At 43.2% G+C, this 23,058-nt stretch overlaps 1 protein-coding gene across 5 annotated transcripts in view; it reads left to right on the top strand.

Annotated features, from left to right (window-relative positions):
* Positions 1–785: 785 nt before the first annotated feature.
* Positions 786–23,058, top strand: part of FUT10 (fucosyltransferase 10) — a 127,603-nt gene continuing 105,330 nt past the window's right edge. For all 5 annotated transcript variants that reach the window (XR_004343507.1, XR_004343506.1, XR_003968216.1 and 2 more), the window contains exons 1-3: positions 786–1,010; positions 8,657–9,008; positions 14,399–14,687. Coding sequence is in view for 1 of the 5 variants with exons in the window: in XM_030312330.1 (XP_030168190.1) it covers positions 8,928–9,008; positions 14,399–14,687 (370 nt within the window). In the remaining 4 variants the exon portion in view is untranslated. The remainder of the gene's footprint in view (positions 1,011–8,656; positions 9,009–14,398; positions 14,688–23,058) is intronic.

Genomic DNA, 23,058 nt, shown 5'->3' with positions numbered 1-23,058 from the left:
TTCTTATCGTGTTTTAGGCATTCTTGCTATATTCTGGGTATGAATTCTTTCTTAGATAAATCTACTGTAAATATCTTCTACTCTGGTTTTTCCTTAAGTGTCTTTTGGTGAACAGAATTTGCTTTCAGTGATATCCAATTTATCAATCTTTTCCTCTGAGTTTGGTGTTTCGTGTGTGTGTGTGTGTGTGTGTGTGTGTGTGTGTGTGTGTGTTTGGTGTTTCTTGAAGTTGATACCATTATTATCAACCAGTTTTTACAGACTAGTTAATTGAGGTTCCTGGCACTGGAGATCTCAGGGCCAGGACTACAGTGAGGCAGGCGCAGGGCAGCAATGACTCTCAGGTTCCTGCAATGTGCCCGGCACTTGTAGAAAGAACTCACTGTCTCCTCCTATTTTAAGCCCTAGATGCCTCACTTGCCTCAACCAAGCCCTGGCCCTCCCAAGATCTTCAATTACCTCCCTAGGTTTATCACCTTCCCTGCAGACTAGGGAAAATAATTTTAAACGGGTTCTCTAAATTTGGGATTCAGTGGCCTGAAGTTAGTTTTCTTTCGCCACCTTTTAAAAACTAAAGATCATCCTGCTCAGTCTACCAAACACTGGTACCTGATTAAATGTATCCCCAGGTCTCTGCTTTGCCTGGCATGTTCTGTTTTCCTGAATAGGTGACTTTGAATTTGCTCCAGTCCTAGCAGAGTTTGAGAAGCAGCAAGTGTCCCGCGACTTACTAAAGAGAATCTCAGGAGTCTTCCAGGAACTTTTTGGGAATGAGGTGGCTCACGAGCGAGGGAGAAGCAGAAACTCCCAGGAACCTCTGTGGACTGGCCTTTAAGCCCGGCAACGGCGAAAACCTGGATGGAGGATCGCTGGGCCTGCGAGCGCGGAAAGTGATGCCGCTTTTCCCAAACCTCCTTTCCGAGTCTTCGCCCGAGCCCCGGCTGAGCGCAAACTGAAAGTGGAAAGCGGCCGGGCTGCCAGCCGCCAGCGAGCCTCCTACCCGGGACGAGGTGAGTGGGAGGCACTGGGTCTTTTCGGGCTGCAATGATACCTGGTGGGGACAGGGTCTTGATGCTCAGAAACAAAAGGAGACTTTTCTGGTGCGCACGGAAGCCGGGACGCATCCGGAGCACACCTCCTCTTTGTGCCCAGAAGGGAGTGTGCGTAAGAGAAAGAGTTGCGTGCTGAAAAAGAATCGAAGTCCGTTTTGGGAAACCTTGGGCAGCGCTTTCCAGAGACACCGCCTGAGATTTAAACCTATCTTGGGCCGAAAAAGCCCAGATGGGAGGCCGGTGACGCGCAGGAGCACCGGGAAGGCGCGCGGGTCTCCGCCGCGGGCGACTGGGGGATTTCACGTCCCTGCGGGTTTTCCGCGACTTTCCCCGCCCCACCGGTTCGAAAACCTCACTCTGCCGCTTGTGTGTTGCGACTTGCTTCCTTCTTCCCCACGTCTTCAGTGAGAATCACTTGTTGCTGGAATTATGTGCTGAAGTAGTAGCGATTCTGACTGCCCAGCTCTAGCGAGCACTGCTTTTTTAACGGAGAAAATGCCATGGGGGCAGCCCTCTGAATGGCAAGGCTATCAACGTGCAATCCATTTCTTAGGTATTATTGCACCCGGTGAGCGCCCTCAGAGTAGAACTCGTTTTGTGTAAGATGTGTAAATAACATCGATGTGATTTTAAGACACTTCCTGGGCACCTTTTAATGATACGTTGCAAGTGTCGCGCAAAATGACTGTTTTCCTTCTCTTCACAGCTCCAACAGACTGCCCCCTACTCGCTGCCACAGTTCCCTAAAATGCATGTGGTGACTTGGGTTGTTAATTTCATTGTGTGGCGTGCATGCACTCTGGCTGGGTACAATTTTCAGTATGGCAAGTGGGTCTTCAGGACGTCATTCTCCTTGTATGCCCTTCCTTCTCTCAAGATGAGACAACCCAGAAGCTCATGACCAATCTTGGGCTTGGTAGTGATGTCACACTGCAACTAGGGCATTGTTTCTGATCCACCTCGTGGTCTCAAAGGGAGGGCTTTCAGGTGGGGTCTGGTCAACCGTTGAATAAGCAACCCAGGTATTTGCACACTAAAGTGGCAGAGCCACCAGTCAGGAAGCACCCTAACCTCAATCTCAGAACTTTCTCCTTAGGCCTGAAAGCCACAGGCAATGTCCTAGCATCAGAGGCTCATTCAAGTCGGCTCCATTTTTGAAACTGCTGGCTTCCCATGCTGGCTTCCTGCTAGATGGCAGTGTGTAACTGAATTAAATAGGCAGTCTTAACTGTTACTGTTATATGGCTCCTCTTTCATTGTTCACTTAAAAAAAACCCCTGTTTATCTTACAAACAGTATGTTTAAAAAAATTCAGGCCAGGATCTTTAGAAAATAAAGAAAAAGGACATAGTTTGGACCGACAATAATGTTATCCACATATGTCCAAGTATTGCTCGGATACTGGCATTTCCAACCCAAGTTTAAATGCTTTCTAAATGTGGAGCGTAAAGTGCCGATTTCAGTGGGAATGCAACACCTAATTCAATTACCAGCATTTCCCAATAAGCTTTATAGTGTTTCTCGTCATGGGTTGTTAAAAATTGGAAAAAAAAAGTTTGTTTTTATTTACAGTGTTTTTCAGATATTTCTTTGAGAATAAAATTTGAGTTTTCAAAAGTTAATGATGAGTTGCTAAAAAATAGAATGAAAATAAACTAATCCTAAACTTGTTATACAGAAATAGTTCTTCATATTTCCAGAACTCTTAGTTTATGATGGCTCAAATTATCTTGATCACCTGTCTCTTGATTAATCTTTCTTCTGTGGAGAGTTTTTCCTCCTGGACACTCTTCGTGGGATGAGAGCGCTTCATTTTGGGATGAAACCCCAGATCACCTGGTCCAGCCCTTTGTCTTCGGGCATGTGAAGTATTAGCCACATTGTGTTGGTGTTGTTTAACCAGTACCTCATTCATGATTACATAAATGATCAAAGCAGATGATCTTTTGATTTGTTTTCATTTTTTGGTCTGGGTGTGTTTTAATTTAGCTTAAGTAGACCCACTGATTGAGACTGTATTAATACCACATCATTTGAGTCCTTCAGCATATCCAGAATTTAAGAGTTTAACAATGGCATCACCTTCGTTTCTATAATAGAGATGTGAAAGTCTCAGGCTACAAATTCTGTTCCTCCATTAATCACCCGTCTTGATTCACATGGCTGCCAGTATTCCTTTGTCTCTCATTATTCTCAACATGTCTCCCCTGAAATGTGTGGTTGGTGGAAGAGGATGAACTTCCAGGATAGAGTCTGCAACGCCAAGCACTCTACATAAAAATAAGTGCTCAGCAACATATGAAGTCTGTTTAAAAAGAGAGAGGAAAATGAACACCAATAAATGTTAATAAAGTAAGTTGGATGGCAGTGGAGGCCGAAACCATCACTCCACGTTCACCAGGTGCCCAAGGAACAGACACAGGCACTAGGTTAGAATAAGTCAGCTTTTTAGTGTTCAACAATTGCTTTATATCCTTCTCATAAAGCATCTTCAGAAAGTTTCCTGAAAAATGCCAGCTTCCTGCATTCTTTCCACCGCTGTGACAGGAACAATCACAATGATGTGGACCTAGATCTCCCCACTTGGCATTGGGAGGGGTAAAGCTTGCCAGAGCATGTGGCTTGGAAAGTCCAGGAGAATGGGTAGGCTAGTGGAAGAGAGGTGTGGATGTGCTAGGTAGAGACTAGAGCACAGAACAGGAAGCTACATTCAAGGAATAGTCGGAACGAAGTGTATGTGCGGTTAGAAGCTGGAGAAGCAGGGCAGGGTCCGAGGAGTCTTGTTTTTCTAAGCTACTCAATTTGATCTTTATCTTGAAATCTGTGGGAAGCCATCGATGGATTTTCATCGGAGGAGAGATGTCCAGTTTACATTATAGAAACAACACTACAGGCAAGTGGAGAGAGTGCAAGGGGTCAGACCGGTAGGAACACCAGATGTCAGGCTTATGCAGTAACCAGATAGGAATGCAAGAGTAGTGTTGAATGGAGGGGTTAAAAAGTTCCTGGAGAGTTGTCCAAAAGCCCTTAGTCTTCCCCACCAGCCTACCATCATCTGTCTTTCCCAGGGCAGCCATATTTCAGGGATATTGTGAGGGCTTATACATTATAAAATGAAAATGTACCTTGGGAGAGTCAAACTTACTTGAGAAATTATGCTTTTGTGGGAATAATTTAAATCTGGTAATTAGACACATTCCATTTAAAGACTTTCCCTGGCATAACCTTAAACTCTGTTTAGACAGTCGCTTATTAACTCAATCGACGCACCAGTTACTAGAAAAGAGATGATCAAAGGAGCCTCCCCACAACTCCCTGCCTCTGCCTCACTTCTTTGCCCTGCCAGTGGGGACAGGGAGGAAAAGACAGACACACACAAAGTGTCGGGGTCAGAAAACCCCGTGCATCTCCCATGCTCACTTTCTCATTTTATCCTCAGAGACACGGCAGAAATCATTTCTGAGCTCCATTTCTAAGACCCTGTACCTTGGACCGGCGCTGCATGGCTGAAACTTGAGGCTGGCACCCTCAGACTGCTAGTTTGCTTTAAGATATCTCCTCTATTTTAATTCAAAACAAAGTGGAGACATTGGAAATTATTTTAGAGTGAAAGTGTCGTTGGTGTTGATGCACTAGCACCTGCAGGAGTGTGAGGTAGTCACGCTCAGCTTCAAATCCCACTCTGGGCAGCAGATGGCCAGCCCCAGGCAGAGCACGCAAGCCGAACAATGCATTTCAGATGCTTGGCTCGGGGGTCAAGAAGGTTGGTTAGTGAGCATCCATTTCCGATGTTACCTACCATGGTTGTCTGCACAAACACCCATTGCTTCATCCGGGAAAGGAGTGTTCTGGGGCCACCCTCTTGGTGGACTCTGAGATTCACCTTGTGGGCAATGACGAAACAGAAGGGAGCTTTCCCCCTGGAATCCCATTGCGCTGGTGCTTACTGGCTTTCACCATGCTCTCTGCAAACCCATCTGTCCCTCCAGTGGGGGACTGTTGCCTTGTTGACAAGCTCCTGGGTCATTAATACCATATATTAGATTGATGTGCCCCAAGGTCTGGTTGATTGCTGCTTGTGATAAATCATAAACCCATCCCCACTAACTGGCTCTATTCTTTAATATGGTGGTTGGTGTGTCATCACAGCTTGGTCCCTGAGACCTCACTATACCTCTGGCTTTGAGAATATAAGCTAAATTGAGATTCTGTGGATGAAAGGGAATTTGTAACGCTAAATTCTTCTGTCATAGTTCACACAGCCATGTAAAGACTTAAAAAGGCCCTACCTAGGACGGGCCGTAGGACAGCATTGCAGCCGCTGTAAAAATATCCCAAACTATGTCTCCCATTCTCTCCCTGTCTTTTATTTTCCTTTATTTCTGACCCTCTTGTCCTCCTAACAAGCTGCCACTACTTGCCCCATCTCTTTCCTTTCCTGTGATCCTGGAGACCGGCGACCTGATTTCTAGACCCACTCCAGCCTTTAAAAACTATGATCTTGGGCAAATCGCTTCAACTTGCCGAGGCTCAGTTTCCTTATTTGTGGGAACTGAGAATAAAACCTACCTTGCTTACTTTACAGAGTGGTTACCAATAAGATCAAGTGGAGTGATATCTGTAAAGTCTTCTGAAAATGATACAGTTTGACACCCACTTAAGGTGGTAATATTTCATGACCTAATCTGGTTTACATTAATTATAGCTATAATAAATTGCCTTTGTGTATAACACAGAAATTTGATCATCTTTCTGTTCTGCAAGGGAAAGAAATAATGATAGTCAATGTTTCTTCTTTATTGTGAAGAAACTGAAGCTTAGAAAGATTTAGTAACTTGTCCAAATTTATATTACATATAAATGACAGAGCCAGGATTGAAACTCAAAGTGCTTGCTCCACGTTTTATATAGTTAATAGCTATTAGCATTGACTGAGTGGAAGGAAAGGCATTTCTCAGGTTCTTATGGGTTTTTGTTACTTTTTTCTCTGGTATACCAGCTGACGGAAAGCTATTCTGTATAGCTGTATAGAAGCTGTATAGAACACATTTTTTTCTATGAATTAAAAAAAATTTTTTTTAAGTTTATTTATTTTGAGAGAGACAGAGACAGTGCGAGCAGGGGAGGGGCAGAGAGAGGGAGAACCTTAAGCAGGCTTTGTGCTGCCAGCACAGAGCCAGACGTGGGGCTTGAACTCCTGAAACCGCAAGATCATGACTGGAGCCGACACCAAGAGTTGGACGCTTAACCGAGTGAGCCACCCAGGCGCCCTACAGGTTTTTTTCTATGATTAAGGCAGATAATCTGTTTTAGTATTGTTGGGTGGGAATTTTATAATCTTAGTGTTAAAAAATGTAAAACCGTACATGAACTGCAGAGCCGGACCAGTTTTTGCTTGTACTTATCAAAGTTGTGATCTTGGGTAAGTTACTTGACTTCCTTCGGATCTCGTTTTCTCATCCTTAAAAATAAGGACAGCAATTTGCTCCCTCCATGGAGTTGTACGAGGTTTGAATGGTCTCAGGCATGCTGAGCACTTAGGAAGGGCCTCTCTCACAATAGGTCACTCAACAAACATTAGTGATCTCCTTTTCTTTGGCAAAGCGAGTATTTCTGCTTTTGAAGTTCCAGTTGGTCGGGCAGCAACATACTTGATATGAATTCAGCTTCGTTTTACACTTAAAAGTATAATAAAAATTATATTTACAAATAAGATAGTAAATAGTTACTGGTACAGAGTAGGTACCGTGCTCTGAAATAAGTGTTTCAGCAATCTTACGGAATTCTTAATAACCTTGTGATTAGGCAGGCTTATTATCTACATTTTGGAAATTGAGATATTGAGAGGCTAGGTTAAACCAGCTGGAGAGTTGAGATTTGAATCTTGGCCGGCTGACTCTAGGTCCTGTTCCCTTAATCACTGTGGATTCCAGGAATTCTGTGGGAAAAAGAGGAAAAACACACCATTGGTGATTTCTGAAACCAAGAGTCATTTTGTTGCCGAGGGACTTAGCCTGGACTTAAAAGTAAATGAAGGTAGGTGCATGAGAGGAGAGTATACCTTTAAGACCAATGTTTTTAACCAGAATTCTACATTATTTTTATATTTTTAATTCTTAAGGCTATTATCTGGGAGATGTACAATCAGATCTTAGAACCAGATTTTTGGAGTACTGTAGAGCAGCCTCAGGAATATTGATCCTTGCTCTATTCTGAACTCCACCATGTCATTTGACCAAGACATTTGACTTCACAGAACCATGGGAATAAAAGGTATTCTTTTGGGGGCACCTGCGTGGCTCAGTTGGTTAAACGTCTGACTTCGGCTCAGGTCATGATCTCCAAGTCAGGCCTTCTGCTGTCAGTGCAGAGCCAGCTTTGGATCCTCTGTCTCCCTCTTTCTCTGCCCCTACCCCACTCATGTTCTCTTACTCTCTCTCTCAAAAATAAATAAACATTTAAAAAATCAATAAAAAAACATTCTTTGGAACTTTTTAGTTCACTTTTAAAACTTTTTGACGGGCACCTGGGTGGCTCAGTCGGTTAAGTGTCCAACTTTGGCTCAGAGCATGATCTCACAGTTGGTGGGTTCAAGCCCCGTGTCGGGCTCTATAGCTGACAGCTGAGAGCCTGGAGACTGCTTCGGATTCTGTGTCTCCCTCTCTCTCTGCCCCTCCCCTGCTTGTGCTCTGTCTGTCTCTCACACAAATAAATAAACATTTAAAAAAACTAAATAAAACTTTTTGAAACGATCATCCATTTCAGATAGATGGAAATCTTATTTGAGAACTTCCAGAGAATCATACTGCTCACAGAACCCACTGCTTTGTTACACTTGCTATAAAAGACTAAACAACTAAATCAATAATCAAAATTCCTTGTGTTCCTTATGTTGTGGCTGAAGTTGTTTTCCATAGAGGAAGTTTGGGTCTGTTGATCATTATCCATTTTTTTTTTTAATTTTTTTTTAATTTTTTTTTTAAGTTTATTTATTTTTGAGACAGAGACAGACAGAACATGAACGGGGGAGGGGCAGAGAGAGAGGGAGACACAGAATCGGAAGCAGGCTCCAGGCTCTGAGCCATCAGCCCAGAGCCCGACGCGGGGCTCGAACCCACGGAACGCGAGATCGTGACCTGAGCCGAAGTCGGACGCTCAACCGACTGAGCCACCCAGGCGCCCCGATCATTATCCATTTTTGAACTTTTATTTATTTTTTTCCCTACTTTATATGGGAGTGGGTGGATAATCCTGGTAATTTCTATTCTATTTCTCTAGTCCTTTGAAACCTGGGTGGAAGAAGTGACTCCATATAAGTGACTTGTGGAATTCAATCTTCTGATGGCAGGGAAAATTAAGTGGCATCAGAATTTTAGACCCAGGACCTAACTATATAGATCTGCCACTCTCCTCTGATGGGCTGTGTGACCTTGACCAGGTCACTTCCTCTCTCTGATCTTGGTTTCCTTATCTAGGAGTGAGGACTACATGATCTCAAAGGTTCCTTTTCGTTTTAAAGCCTTGGGTTTCTACCTGACAGCCCTGAAAGACTACATTTATTAAATATTCTGTACCATGGCTAAAAGATTATTCGTTTGTTACAGACTTTTTGGATGCCTTCTGGTTTGAAGAAATCTCCAGCTGCTCTGATGATAGTTTAAGAAGACTGCATGCTGTTTCCTCTCGATGCCAAGCCAGGCCCGCGGGAACCTCGGATCCCAGCCCTTCATGGAGACCAGGTCCCAGCAGGAATGGCAGTGGAAGACGTCGGCACCCAGATGGTTCCTTCACGTGAAGTTGTCTTGGGCTGTGGGCCGACTCGAGAACACCTGGTAGCCAGGCCGGCCCTCTGTCAGTCACCCAGGGCCGGGCAGCATGGTGTGGATTCAGAGGAGGAAGCTTTTGGCATCTTGCCTCTGCATCACAGCCTCTGTCTTTCTGCTTGTCACACTCCAGGTAGCAAGAATTTGGGCTGCTTCGTGTTGAGCCCTGAGCCTTTCCACCCTTTCCCCCTTCAACCCACTGCATTTTCTCCGAGTACTTTGCTTTTTGCTTAATTTCTCAGGATCAGGGGTTTTCTGTCTCAGGCAGGGAAAATACTTTTTTTTTTTTTTTTTTTAGTAGATGAAACTGAAGTTTTAGTGAGTGGGTGTATCAGGTAGAAACAAAACCAGTGAGATGGGGGGATCAATTTGTGACTCCTGGAGGGTCCTGGTGCTAGAAGAACAGAAAGCAGAGCTCAGTCTGTCTTACTGGGTCAAATTTGGATGGGCCTCTCCAAGTCCACTATTACGATGAATTCTGAAAGGTGGCATTCTTGAAGAAGCCATGATTATTCTGAGATTAAGATGGTCTATTCTGCAGAACACAAACATCCACATTAATACATTTGTCATTCTTTTTTTTTTTTTAATTTTTTTTTTAAAATTTATTGTTGAGACACAGAGCACAAGTGGGGCAAGGGCAGAGAGAAGGAGACAGAATCCAAAGCAGGCTCCAGGCTCTGAGCTCTCAGCACAGAGCCCGACGCGGGGCTCGAACCCACGAACCGTGAGATGTGACCTGAGCCAAAGTCAGGCGCTTAACCGGCTGAGCCGCCCAGTTGCCCAATACATTTGTCATTCTTGACATATGCTACTAGACCAAGCACTGAATGTGGGTGTCTGAACACCAGTTTTTAGTCTTCCGATTTATTTCATTTAGTCGGTGATTCTGAACTTCATTTGCTGGTTTCAAATTAGAATAAAAATTAGACCATGATAGGAAGAATATAGATAGGAGTTCAGATATATTTTGGACCCATTCAACCACCAGCTATCCATTTTGAAATCCAAAGGACTTTTATTTATTTTTTTATTTTTTTAGCATTTATTTATTTTTCAGAGACAGCATGAGTGGGGCAGGGGCAGAGAGGAGACACAGAATCCGAAGCAAGCTCCAGGCTCTGAGTTGTCAGCATAGAGCCCGATGCAGACTCAAACACACGGACTGTGAGATCATAACCTGAGCCAAATTTGGATGCTTAATGGACTGAACCACCCAGGCGCCCCAGAAATCCAAAGAACTTTTAAAGATGATTTGTGGACGTGAGCAGTTCAGGTGTGGGGCTGACGGAAAGAGAGGTGTTCTCTGGGCTTTTTCACTCTCGGTGATCTTCCTTCTTGATTAAGATTGAATGAGATTTGCGTATAAAAGCACTGTGGCAGACAGTCTGGTGCTAGATTCTACCACCTTCTACTGCCAGATTGGGACTCCGGTCAGAAGAAATACTTGCCTTCCTGCTTGTCTGTCCTGTGGGTGTCCAGGACCTCCCTGTGCAGGAGGAACTGGGGTTCTCTACTTCTTTCTGTGGATGTTATGAGAGCTTTGATCTTAGTAGACGATTATTTTGGCACTTTTTTTCAGTTACGAGGGACGGCTGCGTCTAAGCTGAGAGCATTTGTTTTGATGTCAGAAGAAATAGCCATGTTTCTGGTATGGCTGTCGTTTCTAAGCTTCCAGAGTATGAGAGGTTGTATGATTACTGGAGCTGAACCCTTGTCTGGATCTTGATTTCAGTTTGCCACCAATAGTGTGGTTTGGGCTGTTTCCCTGTCCACATGGTTATATTAAATGCTTCAGTGTTAGGGGTGCCTGGGTGGCTCAGTCACTTAAGTGTCGGACTTCAGACCACAATCATGCAGTTTGTGAGTTCGAGCCCCGCATTGGGCTCTGTGCTAACAGCTTGGAGCCTGGAGCCTGCTTCAGATTCTGTGTCTCCCTCTCTCTCTACCCCTCCCCCGCTGTCTCTTGCACTCTCTCAAAAATAAATAAACATTAAAAAAATTTTAATAAAATAAATGCTTTAGTGTTCAGAGTTTCAGAGGTGCTATTTTTTCTTAAACACTGTGCACGAGAAGATATAATGCCCACACATTTAGGACCATTCTTATTTCTAGTGGTTTGTTGCCATGTAGGGAGGGTAAAAGTAGGATAAATTAAAAAAAAAAAAATCATGCCAGGGCTGCCATCATAAAGTACCACAGACTGAGTGGCTTAAACAACAGAAATGTATTTTCTTACAATTCTGGAGGCCGAGAGTCCAAGATCAAGGTGTCAGCAAGCAGGGTTGTTTCTTCTGAGGTCTCTCTCCTCGGGACTTGTGGATGGCTGTCTTTTCCCTGTGTCTTCACGTTGTCTGCCTTCTTCACCTTTATGTGTCCTAATGTCCTCTTTTTATAAGGATACGAGTCACACTTGATGACCACCTGTTGGGTCCACCTTGATGACCTCCTGTTAACTTAATTACCTCTTTAAAGACCCTGTCCTGTAACTCAGTCATATTCTGAGGTAATGGGAGTTAGGATGGCAGTGTATGAATTTGGGGGGCAGGTTACAGTTTAGCCCATGACAGATCTTATGACATAATTAATAAATAACGTAACCCTGAAAATGTTATGCTGATCTTCAGTTAAGCTAAAGTACCGTGGTCCCCTAGAGGAAATCGTTCATCTGAGACATTGTTTTCTACTCATACTTTACTATATTTTGTATACAGTACATGTAAATTCTTTGGGTGTATATGTATCTTTAGTTTTTGAACTTTATTTACTTTTTCGTTGTATAATAATTCATGAATACGTTTGGAGTATTTTAAAACAAATCCAGGACTTCATATTATTTTACCTGGATTTACTTTAATATGATTCTCTAACAGATGGGAACTTTTAGAAGTATAGTATAACCAAATTATTGCCACACCCAACAAAGTTAGCAGTAACTAATCAGCACCACCCATATCCTAGGCTGTGTTAAGACTTTCCCAGTTATCTCAAAGAAGTCTTTTATAATGGGTTGGTTAGAATCTGGAATACACAAATCCCATACATCACATTTAGCTGGTGTGTCTCCAATTGTGGGGTTTTGTTTTTTCTGCTATGAAAGTTTCCTCTGTCCCACCTTCTATTCTATGTCATGGGCTTTTGAAAATACTGTCTCATTGATCCTTTGGAATTTCCCAGATTTTAGATTTGGCTGATTTTACTCATAGTTTTATTTAATATATTTCTCTGTCCTTCATATGTCTTACCACTTAGTGGTGATGTCTGAGGCTTAATGTTTTTTTAAAAGCTATTTGGCAGAAAGGGGTGCCCAGGTGGCTCAGTCGGTTAAGTGTCCCACTTTGGTTTAAGTCATGACCTCGCGGTTGGCGAGTTCGAGCCCTGCGTTGGGCTCTCTGCTGTCAGCACAGAACCCACTTTGGATCCTCTGTCCCCCTCTCTGTCTGTGCCTTCCCGACTTGTGCTGTCTCTGTCTCTCTCAAAATAAATAAATAAACTTAAAAAAGAAAAAACAAACAACAACAAAAAAAACTATTTGGCAGAAAAATCTCTCCCTAAAGCAATCCCTATTCTTTGGAAATGAACTTACACCTCACATAATAGACATTGATCAGAAATGTAGAACAAAATTTGTCTTTGAAGTTTTATCCACGGCTTTCTAAAAGCTTCTTTTTAAAGTTGTTGGTTGTACATTTGCAGGGGGAAGGTCTGGTGAAGAGATAGAGATTTTGTGGCTACAAGTCAACTCCACTCCATCAAGGTGCTGGGGAATAGCCACAACCTTAAGTTATCATGAAAATGCTGACAAAGTTATTGTCAGGGGCTAGACTTTTCTTTAGTTTTTAGCGATCATCTTAGTGTCATAATGCTGACTTTGGTGTCACAAGTGATCCATGATTTTTTCAAGCCAGTATAATTTCTTACTTTTTTTGGAGTGCTACTTGGCTGTCACTCAGTGGTTTTTGACATTTTTTTTTGGCCTTGGCCTCCCTCAGGGAATCCAGTGAATGTTATAGACCCTCACCAGCGAGCTGTAGACTCTATCATCAGGCCGTGGCCCTTTTCTGACACTAGGGCTGCAAGCAAGAAAGAAGGCACCATCTGGGCTGCTGAGAGTCGGGGCTGGGCCACACAGATGTCCGCTGTTGCTTGGTGAAGGAGTTAATACATAAAAGTGTGCCTTCCTTTTACTGATTGATTTGTTGCATAGTTCAACTGCTAATGTTTCGGTTATATGTGACACAGACCAATTCGTACTTTTATACTGCTTTCTCTAACACATTTTTTATAACACTGTATCAATATCTACCCTTAAAATTTGATGATGAGGCAGCAATTTTGGAAAACAACTGCCTTCCTGTTTCCACTCTGTCCACCCTGCCCTCCAGATTCCTGTTACTGATGTCTTAGCTATCCAGTGACCCACACTGTCCTGAAATCAATAAATAAACATAGTTTTACATGGAAGGGAGCCCAGGACTCACTGTATACTTCACCTGATAGCACAGTGGAAATTATTAGAAATGTAAGACCCGTGTTATTACTCCTTTAATTGTACCAAAAAGAAACTGATTGGTAATTTACAACTAATTTTCCCTAGAATGTTATCTCTAACAATAGCCAAGTAATAGCCCTGATTTTCATGGGTTTCATTAAGACATAAAACTATTAAAAAAAAAAAAAAAAGAGTGGGGCCCCTGGGTGGCGCAGTCGGTTAAGCGTCCGACTTCAGCCAGGTCACGATCTCGCGGTCCGTGAGTTCGAGCCCCGCGTCAGGTTCTGGGCTGATGGCTCAGAGCCTGGAGCCTGTTTCCGATTCTGTGTCTCCCTCTCTCTCTCTGCCCCTCCCCCGTTCATGCTCTGTCTCTCTCTGTCCCAAAAATAAATAAACGTTGAATAAAAGAGAGATAAAACTATTTCTGGATTCTATAGATGCCTATGGAATAGAGAAATATGCCTGGCGTGTGCTCAGTGGAGTTAAACATCCTTGTTGGTAGATAGTTCGGAGGCTTTGTCCATACCCTAATCTCTGGAACTTGTGGAAATGTAAATGTAAATGGTTTAAGGTGACACACTGAGATGAGATTATCCAGAATTATCAGTGTGAGCCCAGTGCAATCTCATGAGTCCTTAAAAGCTAAGAGTCTTCCCTGGTCAGACATAGATGTGACAATAGACTAAGAGTGAGAGGCAACATTGCTGGCTTTGAAGATGGAGAAGGGGCCACGAGTCAAGAATGGTGGGTAGCTCTAAAAGATAGGAAAGTAAGAAAATGGATTCTCTAGAGCTTCCAGAGAAGAATGTAGCCCTGCTGACACCTTGCTGTTAGCCTAGTGAGACCCAGGTCAGACTCCTCACCTCCAGAACTATGTAATCATAAATGTGTTCTTTTCAATTGCTGAGTTTGTGGTAATTTGTTAGAGCAGCAAAAGGAAACTAATGCAAGCCTCGGTCATCAAGATGAATGGGAGATGTGTGAACAGAAATTAAACAATCTGACTCTGTGATAATTGTCTTCTCTTTCAGGTAGTGGTTGAGCTGGGGAAACTTGAAAGGAAGAAGTTTAAAAATTCCAACGGGCAAGATGGACATGCAATGATGGAGGAGGAGCCTACACACCTCTATCCACTCCCTGGGAAAGAAGCCCTGAACTGGAAAAACAAATCAGAGACTGATAACTACCCCATCATGCTCTGGTGGTCCCCACTGACCGGGGAAACTGGAAGGCTAGGCCAGTGCGGAGCGGATGCGTGTTTCTTCACCATCAACCGGACCTACCTACATCATCACATGACCAAAGCATTCCTCTTCTATGGTAAGTGGGGCTTTTGCCTTTCTCCCTTTGCTTGCTGACATCCTGCTCCAAAGCTCGCTTCCTGCTGCCCTCCCAAGGAAGACATGTGGAGTTCCCTTTGAAAACACTGTGACATGCCTGCTATCCTTTGCATTTGCTCTGTGTAAGGCCCGAGCATTTAGCAAACACAGTAAATCAATGAGCTTGACCAACGTAAAAGTGGTTGACTGGCCACTTGGTAATTAGGGAGGAGAAGGGTATTTCCTCTCACCTTTTCCCAGTTGGATACCGTGCTTACTGAATTTGGTATTGAGGGAATTGGGTATTGATTCTATTGCTGATATCAATTCAGAATGTCACCCGTGATAATAGCCAAGAGGTTTTGATGACCATAACAGATGTTTAATGGGACATGAGCTAAGCACAGTGTTCTTTCTTTCATTAGTCAGATTAATCAGCAATAAAAATAAAAATATTTTTCAGCATCGGCTTTTAAGAGCAAGCTGGTATTTATCACTTCCTGAGGCTGATTATATGTCATGCTGCGACTGAGGGCAACCAAACCCAGGTAGGGGGAGTTAGCAAGATGCCAGTAGTAGCAGGAAATACAGAGCCCCTGGGTGATGAGTGGTGGGGGCCTGGGGGAACACAGGTGAGCAGATTCGGCCAAATATAGGAAAGGTTGATCAGTTAGGAAGTCAGTGAAAGGAATTCTGCTTTAGAGTGCTGCGAATGTGGATATGTATTTGTGTGTGTGTGTGTGTGGTCTGGCTTTGAAGAGGCAGGACACAGACTGGGATGTAGAGCTGGGTCATTCTCAGTGTTCTGCCTAACAGCAACTGAGATAAAGCAGAAAATAGGTTCAGCAGGAATCAGGTGGTATATTTGCCCCATATTAGGTCAGGGCTGCAGAGCAGTGGGCAGTAGTGACCTGGTGTAAGTCAGGAGTCAGGGAAGTTCTAGGTACTCACAAATCTGGACATAACAGAGTCCACATTCTTCCCAGACGACTGCTGCTGTCCCCATTCACTTGCCTCCCCTCTCTGCTCCTCGAAGGGGCAAAGGGAATCGGTGCAGGTTTAAGGAGTGAGGGCTGTTTGCCTGGGGCCAGGCTGGTGGCTCCTTTGTCCTGAGGAAGAACAACCACCTGGGTAGTGTCAGATACTCACTTTGAACATCATTTGACTACAGATCCCACTGAACGTGCAATGTAATACATGCACTTGTATCATGCTCCCTTCTAAAATCCAAAGAATTCAGAATTCTGAAACCTGAAGCTGTGAGTTTGCATAAGGGATTATGGTCCTCTAATCGTGCTTTGAGATGGACAATTCAATGTATGAGTTTAATTTTCCAAATTTGAACAGAAGCTCCTAGAAATACTTCAGTTATACACAAAAATTATAGATAATATAATGGAGACTGATGTATTACTATATATCATAAGAAATAAAACATTACAAGGAAAATCAAAACCCTCTCTGAACCCTTCTCTGACCTCATTGCCCACTTCCTACTCCAGAGGGAATTATGATCCTGAAGTTGCTGTGTGTGTGTATGTGTGTGTATATATCATATGTACATATATGGTATTATTCTAAACGTTACGCAAATAGTGTGATATGTTAATTTTCTATCTTTTCTCTCTAACTTGCTTTTCCTCTTACATGGGTTTTGAGGTTTATTGATGTTGGATACTCAGAGCTCCAGGACATCCATTTTTTCACTGTTGTATACTATTACATTGAATTTATATATTCACACTTCATGAATATATACATATATATCATACTACATGCCATTTTTCTCTTGTTGGACCTTTAGGTTATTTTAAAAACCTTACTTATGATGAACAGTGCTACAATAAACCATCCATGTACATGTGTGAGATTTCATGGGGTTTACACCTAGCAGTGGAATGATTTGATGTGAATCAGTGTTTATTAGATACTGCCAGACCAATATCCCAAGTGGTTGTATCACAGTGGCTGTCTTTTAAACATTTACAACTTCTTTTTCCTTTTCTTTATTTTTAAATTTATTTTGAGAGAGCACGAGTAAGGTAGGAGCAGAGACAGAGGGGAGAGAGACAATCCCAAGCAGGTTCCATAGTGCAGAGCCCAATGCGGGGCTTGAACTCACAAACCACAGGCTCATGACCTGAGCAGGAACCAAGAGTCAGACGCTCAACTGACTGAGCCACCCAGGTGCCCCAAACATGTACAACTTCTTAACATGTTCGTGCACATAGACCTCCTGTATTTCCAAATAATGTGCTTAGATTGTCACCTCTTGACTTTTCAGTTTTATTTTACTTTTTTTATTTAAAAAATTTTTTTTTAATGTTTATTTATTTTTGAGAGAGAGAGCGAGTGAGTGAGCATGAGCGGGGGAGGGGCAGAGAGACAGGGAGACCCAGAATCGGAAGCAGGCTCCAGGCTCCGAGCTGTCAGCACAGAGCCCGACGCGGGGCTTGAACCCACGAACCGTGAGATCATGACCTGAGCCGAAGTCGGACATGCAACCAACTGAGCCACCCAGGCGCCCCTTGACTTTTCAGTTTTAGACAGGATAGATTGATTCTTACCATGGAAGATGAGTATTTAACCTTCCTTCCTCACCCCTGCTTTCCCCTCCTCTACTCAATTTCTCATCCCTGTAGCCCTTCCAAAAAGGTGTATTATTTTAGGTAGATTAGTATTCAGTGTTTACATCATTCTGTAGTCACAGCGAGCCATGTCACATGCTTAGATGACGTTTCCTGCACAGTCTGTTTGCCCCGGAGTAGCATCAGATACTCTTAAGGAAATGTCTCCCAGAGATCTCTGACCTCCCGCAGTCTAGAGTGGTTGCCCTTTGTGCTGGGCACACAGGTGCTGTCCTGGCTCCCCGTTATCCTGGGGATTCTTTGTGCCTCACTCTTGCGTTGGCTTTCCTGTTTCTTTTATGCCCCATTTTTCTTTTTCTTTGTTAATATCTTTATTTCAGTGTGTTCTGAGAAAGGTGCATGGAAGATAAGCGTTCAGAGACTTTGTGTGTGTGAAAATTTGTTCATTTTACTCTCACCTTCATTGATGGTTTGGCTTAGCATAGAATTCTAGGGTGGAAATTCTTTTCTTTCTGAATCTGAAAAACAGTTTCCCTGTCTTCTAGCTTCAAGTGCTGTTGCTGAGGAATCCACGGCTATTTTGATTCCCCACCCTTTGTATGTAGTATGTTTTCTCTTCCCCTCTGCCTTCTCTGGAAAAAATAGAGAATGTCCTCTTTTTCACCAGTTTGGAAATTTAGTAATGATGCTTTGGTTTGAGCCTGTTTCCTTTTATTGAGGTGGATACTAAAATGTCGGGTTATCGGGAGCCTACACAGCAGTATTTAGCTTAGTGACTTTCCCAGGACTCACAGATCTACAGGTTTATACACTTAATTTTATCAGTATGCCAAGACTCAGTTCTTCTCTCAGGGATGGACTTGCTTCCAACCAAATTCCCAGAAGACTGGTATGTCAACCAGAGTGCTTCTGGTTTGATTTTCATATCTCAGGTTTTGCTACTCTTCAGCTCCTAACACCATCAGTGACTCTCCTTGAGTGCTAAATATATGCCATTTTTATTACCCTGGCATTCAAGGCTCTGTAATCTGAATCCAACCTGTCTTCCAAACGTAACCACTGTGATTCTGTCAACTAAACACTATGTTCAGAAATCAAACTGCAGGGGCGCCTGGGTGGCTCAGTTGGTTAAGCGTCCGGCTTCGGCTCAGGTCATGATGTCGCAGTTTGTGGGTTCAAGCCCCATGTCGGGCTTTGTACTGACAACTCGGAGCCTGGAGCCTGCTTCGGATTCTGTGTCTTCCTCTCTCTCTGTCCCCTTCCCCTGCCTGTGCTCTATCTCTCTCTCAATAAATAAACTTAAAAAAAAAAAACAAAACATACTGCAGTAGTCACCATTTTAGGCATAAGCCACAAATGTTCTTAACTTAGTGCCATTGTTTATTCCGTTTCTGAGTTATAGACTGTCCTTTCTATATTTGCCCTGTCACATAAGCTACTGATAACCTACCATTTGTTTGGCAATATGGATGAATAATGTAGTGTCTAATGTCACAGATTATTATCTTGAGACAAAGACATTACCCGGCTGTAACGCAGGGCTAATTGGCATATATACCAGAAGAGAAATGTCAGTAAATCTTGCGGAATTTCAAAGAGGGGAGACAGAACATATGATTGGAGGGATCAGGAAAGGCTTTATAAATTCGTCTGTATAAAACAGGAGGAATTTGATATGTTGAGAGATAATGGAATTGGATTGTGTTGAGATTGGAGGACATTTAGTATGTACTCCTTTAGTAGAAGAATGGCATGAATGTGAGCACGGAAGTAGAAAGTTACGGGAAGTATCTGAGCTACAGCAAAGCTATCACCTAGTTCTGGGTAAGAGAGAGATAGAGACTGAATGATATACAGGGACTGGAACGTGAAGAACCTTGAATGTTGGCTTCAGATTTTGCATCAGAGTGGAGAATGGTATCAGGGAGCCACCGAGAATTGAATGGCTTTTTAAAACCAACTCAAATATAACACCCGTTGTGAACCATTCCTGATTCCCTTCCATCAGATGCAACCTCTACTATATGCCAGGCACAATACCAATCATGAGGAATAAAGACAAGTATAGTAACTATGGCATTTGGTTTTCTTCTGTGTGATCTTCCCTTCCTTCATACTGTATAAAGTCTTTGTTGATAGGGCCACATCGACTCATCTTTGTACACCTCCACCCCTTCTGTCTACCACCTTGCATGTGGGAGGTGCTCAGGAAATAGTCATAGAGACCTTGAGCACAGAAGACGTGAGAGTCTAACCTTGTCTTTATCAGGGTGAGAAGACCGAGGCTCAGGAAGGTTAGGGACGTGCCAGGATTACACTGGGGTTGGCAGCAGAGTGGGGCGGAGAGCCAAGGTGCCCTGATACCTGATCCATGGCTCTTTGGCCTGCACCGTGTTTGAATGCACACTCATGAGTATAATTAAACCTGGATATTTGGATTTTGGAATTGCTTAAGATGTCCGGTTTTTAACGGACTGAATTAGAAATTCAGTTCATTAAGAAGGTCTGTTGAGCAAAATCAAACGAAGACAACACATTTTTCTGTCTGAGGGCTCCAAATCCTAATTAAGTAGGTCACTTACAACTGCACCTGGGACTCTGGTGCGGCAGGATTGAAAAAGAAAAGGCAGGGACGATGATTCAGGTGCCAAAAGCTGACCTAATTTAGCGAAATGGAAACTCAGAGGATTATATAACCTCGAAGCTATTGTAAACCAGGATATTTTTGAGTTTGCTTGTTTCCTCTGTAGCCTACTTTCTTTTCTTCTTCCTAGATATGAATCATTTACTTCATATGAATACAGTGAATACTGTGTCTGTTTTGAGCCATTTGAGAAATGTAAGGTTTCAGCTACATTAACAATTCTCTGAAACAAAAAATTAAGGGGTCACAAGGGAATAAATTATTTTTTAACCCCAAAGTCCAAGAGTTACGGTAGTCTTAGAAACTGTCACCATAGTGATTTCAAAACACAACGCAAAACACAGCTCTGTTTTTCGACAGTTCTCTTGAAAGGTGTCTCTCGTGAAGGAAGAGGACCCTTGACGAGAATTGGGGGTCCTTAAGAGCAGGGAACTGCTTATGTTTTAGGTGGGCTTCTAAATAGAAGTTTTAGTAAACACAGATATGTGGGGAGAAAGAAAACAAGGAGGCTCCTGAAATATTTTCCTTCCTCAGGAATATGGGTATCAGCACCCCTTGATGAAGGCTGGAGGCTGTGAAGAGGAAAGACATCAGATTTGCTCTCCTCCAAGCACAGCTACAGTACAGCTCTCCAGGACCGAGTGCTAAGTGCCTGCTGGGAGTTCCAGTACCTCTACCCTAGGTGCAGGCTCCTTGTTCCCCTGACCACCTTCTTTATTTTTTTAAAGTTTATTTATTTATTTTGAGAGAGAGAGAGAGAGAGAGAGAGAGAGAGAGAGAGAGAGAAAGAGAGAGAATCCCAAGCAGGCTCCATACCATCAGCACAGAGCCCAATGCGAAGCTCCAACTTACAAACTGTGAGATTGATCATGACTTGAGCCAAAATCTAGAGTCAAACGCTTAGCTGACTGAGCCACCCAGGCCCGCCCCCCCACCGCCCCCCACCGCCCTTCTTGAATGTGATCTCATTTCCTTCTCAAAACAGCCTGGTAGGTAGGAATCCTATCTATTTTGATGAAGAGGGAAGTAAAGTACAGAGTGGAAAGGCTTGTTGTCCGTTACTTATGTGGGTGGTAGGAGCCAGAACTTTCTCTTCATGGAAAAGCATGAGATGATAGAGTCCAAATTATATTTTCAACCTCAGCGAAGACTTAGGAGTAAAGGAATAATCAGAAGTGGGTAGTATCATTCCGGAAGACTTGTTCAAGACCTGGAGTTAAAAGGGAGGTTTTTAGCAGAGGAGAGTGTGGAGAGCCCCACACAGGGAAGTATCATGAGCAAAGCAACAGGAATCGTCATTCTAGTTCACTCTGTGCCCAACATGGTAACGAACAAGGGGTTCTGGTATTAAAAAGGTCTCCTGAGTGAGAAGGTGTTTCTATTGTAAGCCATCTACACATTACCAGTTCTCACAGTGTTGTAATGAAATATATTTAGAACAAATGATAGCAAATACAGTAGATGCTTTCTTTGTTTTAAAAGACACTTTGGTGGGGCACCTGGGTGGCTCAGTCGGTTAAGCATCCAACTTCGGCTCAGGTCATGATCCTGTGGTTCATGGGTTCGAGCCCCGTGTCAGGCTCTGTGCTGTCAGCTCAGAGCCTGGAGCCTGCTTCAGATTCTGTGTCTCTCTCTCTTTCTGCCCCTCTTCTCTGCTCATGCTCTGCCTCTCTCAAAAATAAATATTAAAAAAAAAATTATAAAAGACCCTTTGGGATTTTTCAGTGTCTTAGTGTGATCACGTATAATTTAAAAGAGAGGGGTGTAGGAGTGGGGGGCCCGCTCTTGAGAAAGGGCCTTTTGAGTCAGTCCTCATCTGTCACCAAGCATTAGTCAGACTTTAATGAATGGCGATCCAAATGTTCCAAATGGAGACTTGTGCTTATACTAAAAAAGTGATTTATTAGGGTGTTATCTTCACAGTTACAGGAGTACTGCTGTTCATTATTCAGGGTATCTCTGCCCAGTAATCAAGTTTGCCAGAAAATGGAATGAGAATCGTAAGGTTGCTTGGTGAGCTTAGAATTCCCTAACAGAGAGTAGTAACTATCGCTGCCATTATCAATGCCCACTCTGTGCCAGGCACCAGATACTCTCCGTGTATTCTCTTATTTGAAATCATCATGCCCTGGGGTGCCTGGGTGGCTCAGTCGGTTAAGCGTCTGACTTCAGCTCAGGTCACGATCTCATGGTTCTTGAGTTCAAGCCCCACGTCGGGCTCTGTGCTGACAGCTCAGAGCCTGGAGCCTGCTTCAGATTCTGTGTCTCCCTCTCTCTCTGACCCTCACCTGTTCATGCTCTGTCTGTCTGTCTCTCTCTCTCACAAATAAATAAACATTAAAAAAAAAATTTTAAATCATCATGCCCTGCATCGAGCTCCATGCTGACAGCGTGGAGCCCGCTTGGGATTCTCTCTCCTTCTCTCTCTACTCCTTCCCTGCTTGCACTCTCCCTCTCTCTCTCTCTCTCAAAAATAACAAATAAGCAAACTTAAAATAAAATAATATCATCATATCACTGTGTAGTACCCTAGCTATTATTACCATTTTAGAGATGAGAAAACAGGCTCAGAGCACATAAGTGACTTGCTCAAGGTCACACAGGTAGAAAGTGACTGATCACGTACCCGAACCTGATTCTACAACTCAGACTCTGTTTATTAATGTTTTACCACACAAAAGCAGACATGCCAGAAACAGCATCTTTCTTCTCCAGAAACGCTAGATCCTCAGCGAATCTGGTTACCATTCATTTCCATTTTCCACGTCTTCCTTCAAATGTTCACTCTTTTGTAAATGTTTCATTTGTTCATTCATTCATTCATTTATTCATTTTTTCATGGCCTGTACAGTGAACAAGCATGAGTTATCGAATGAGATAAACACACATTCTTTATGTTTTTCTGAGCTCTTTAGAACCTTATTCAGGGGGTTAATTTTCCCCATCCCCTAACTGGAGAGTCTAGCAGATCTCCAGCTCTTGTGCTCACTCTTAGGAAATGGACAATTTTTGTTTAAGTTTATTTATTTATTTTGAAAGAGCACACGTAAGCAGGGGAAGGGCAGAGAGGAGAGACAGAATCCCAAACAGGCTTCACAGCGTCAGCGCAGAGCCTGATGTGAGACTCGAACTCATGAACT

Source organism: Lynx canadensis, chromosome B1 (genome assembly GCF_007474595.2).
Source record: "Lynx canadensis isolate LIC74 chromosome B1, mLynCan4.pri.v2, whole genome shotgun sequence".
Taxonomy (NCBI): domain Eukaryota; kingdom Metazoa; phylum Chordata; class Mammalia; order Carnivora; family Felidae; genus Lynx; species Lynx canadensis.
The sequence above is the reverse complement of the archived record's forward strand: the minus strand, read 5'-3'. Positions and strand labels throughout refer to the sequence as shown.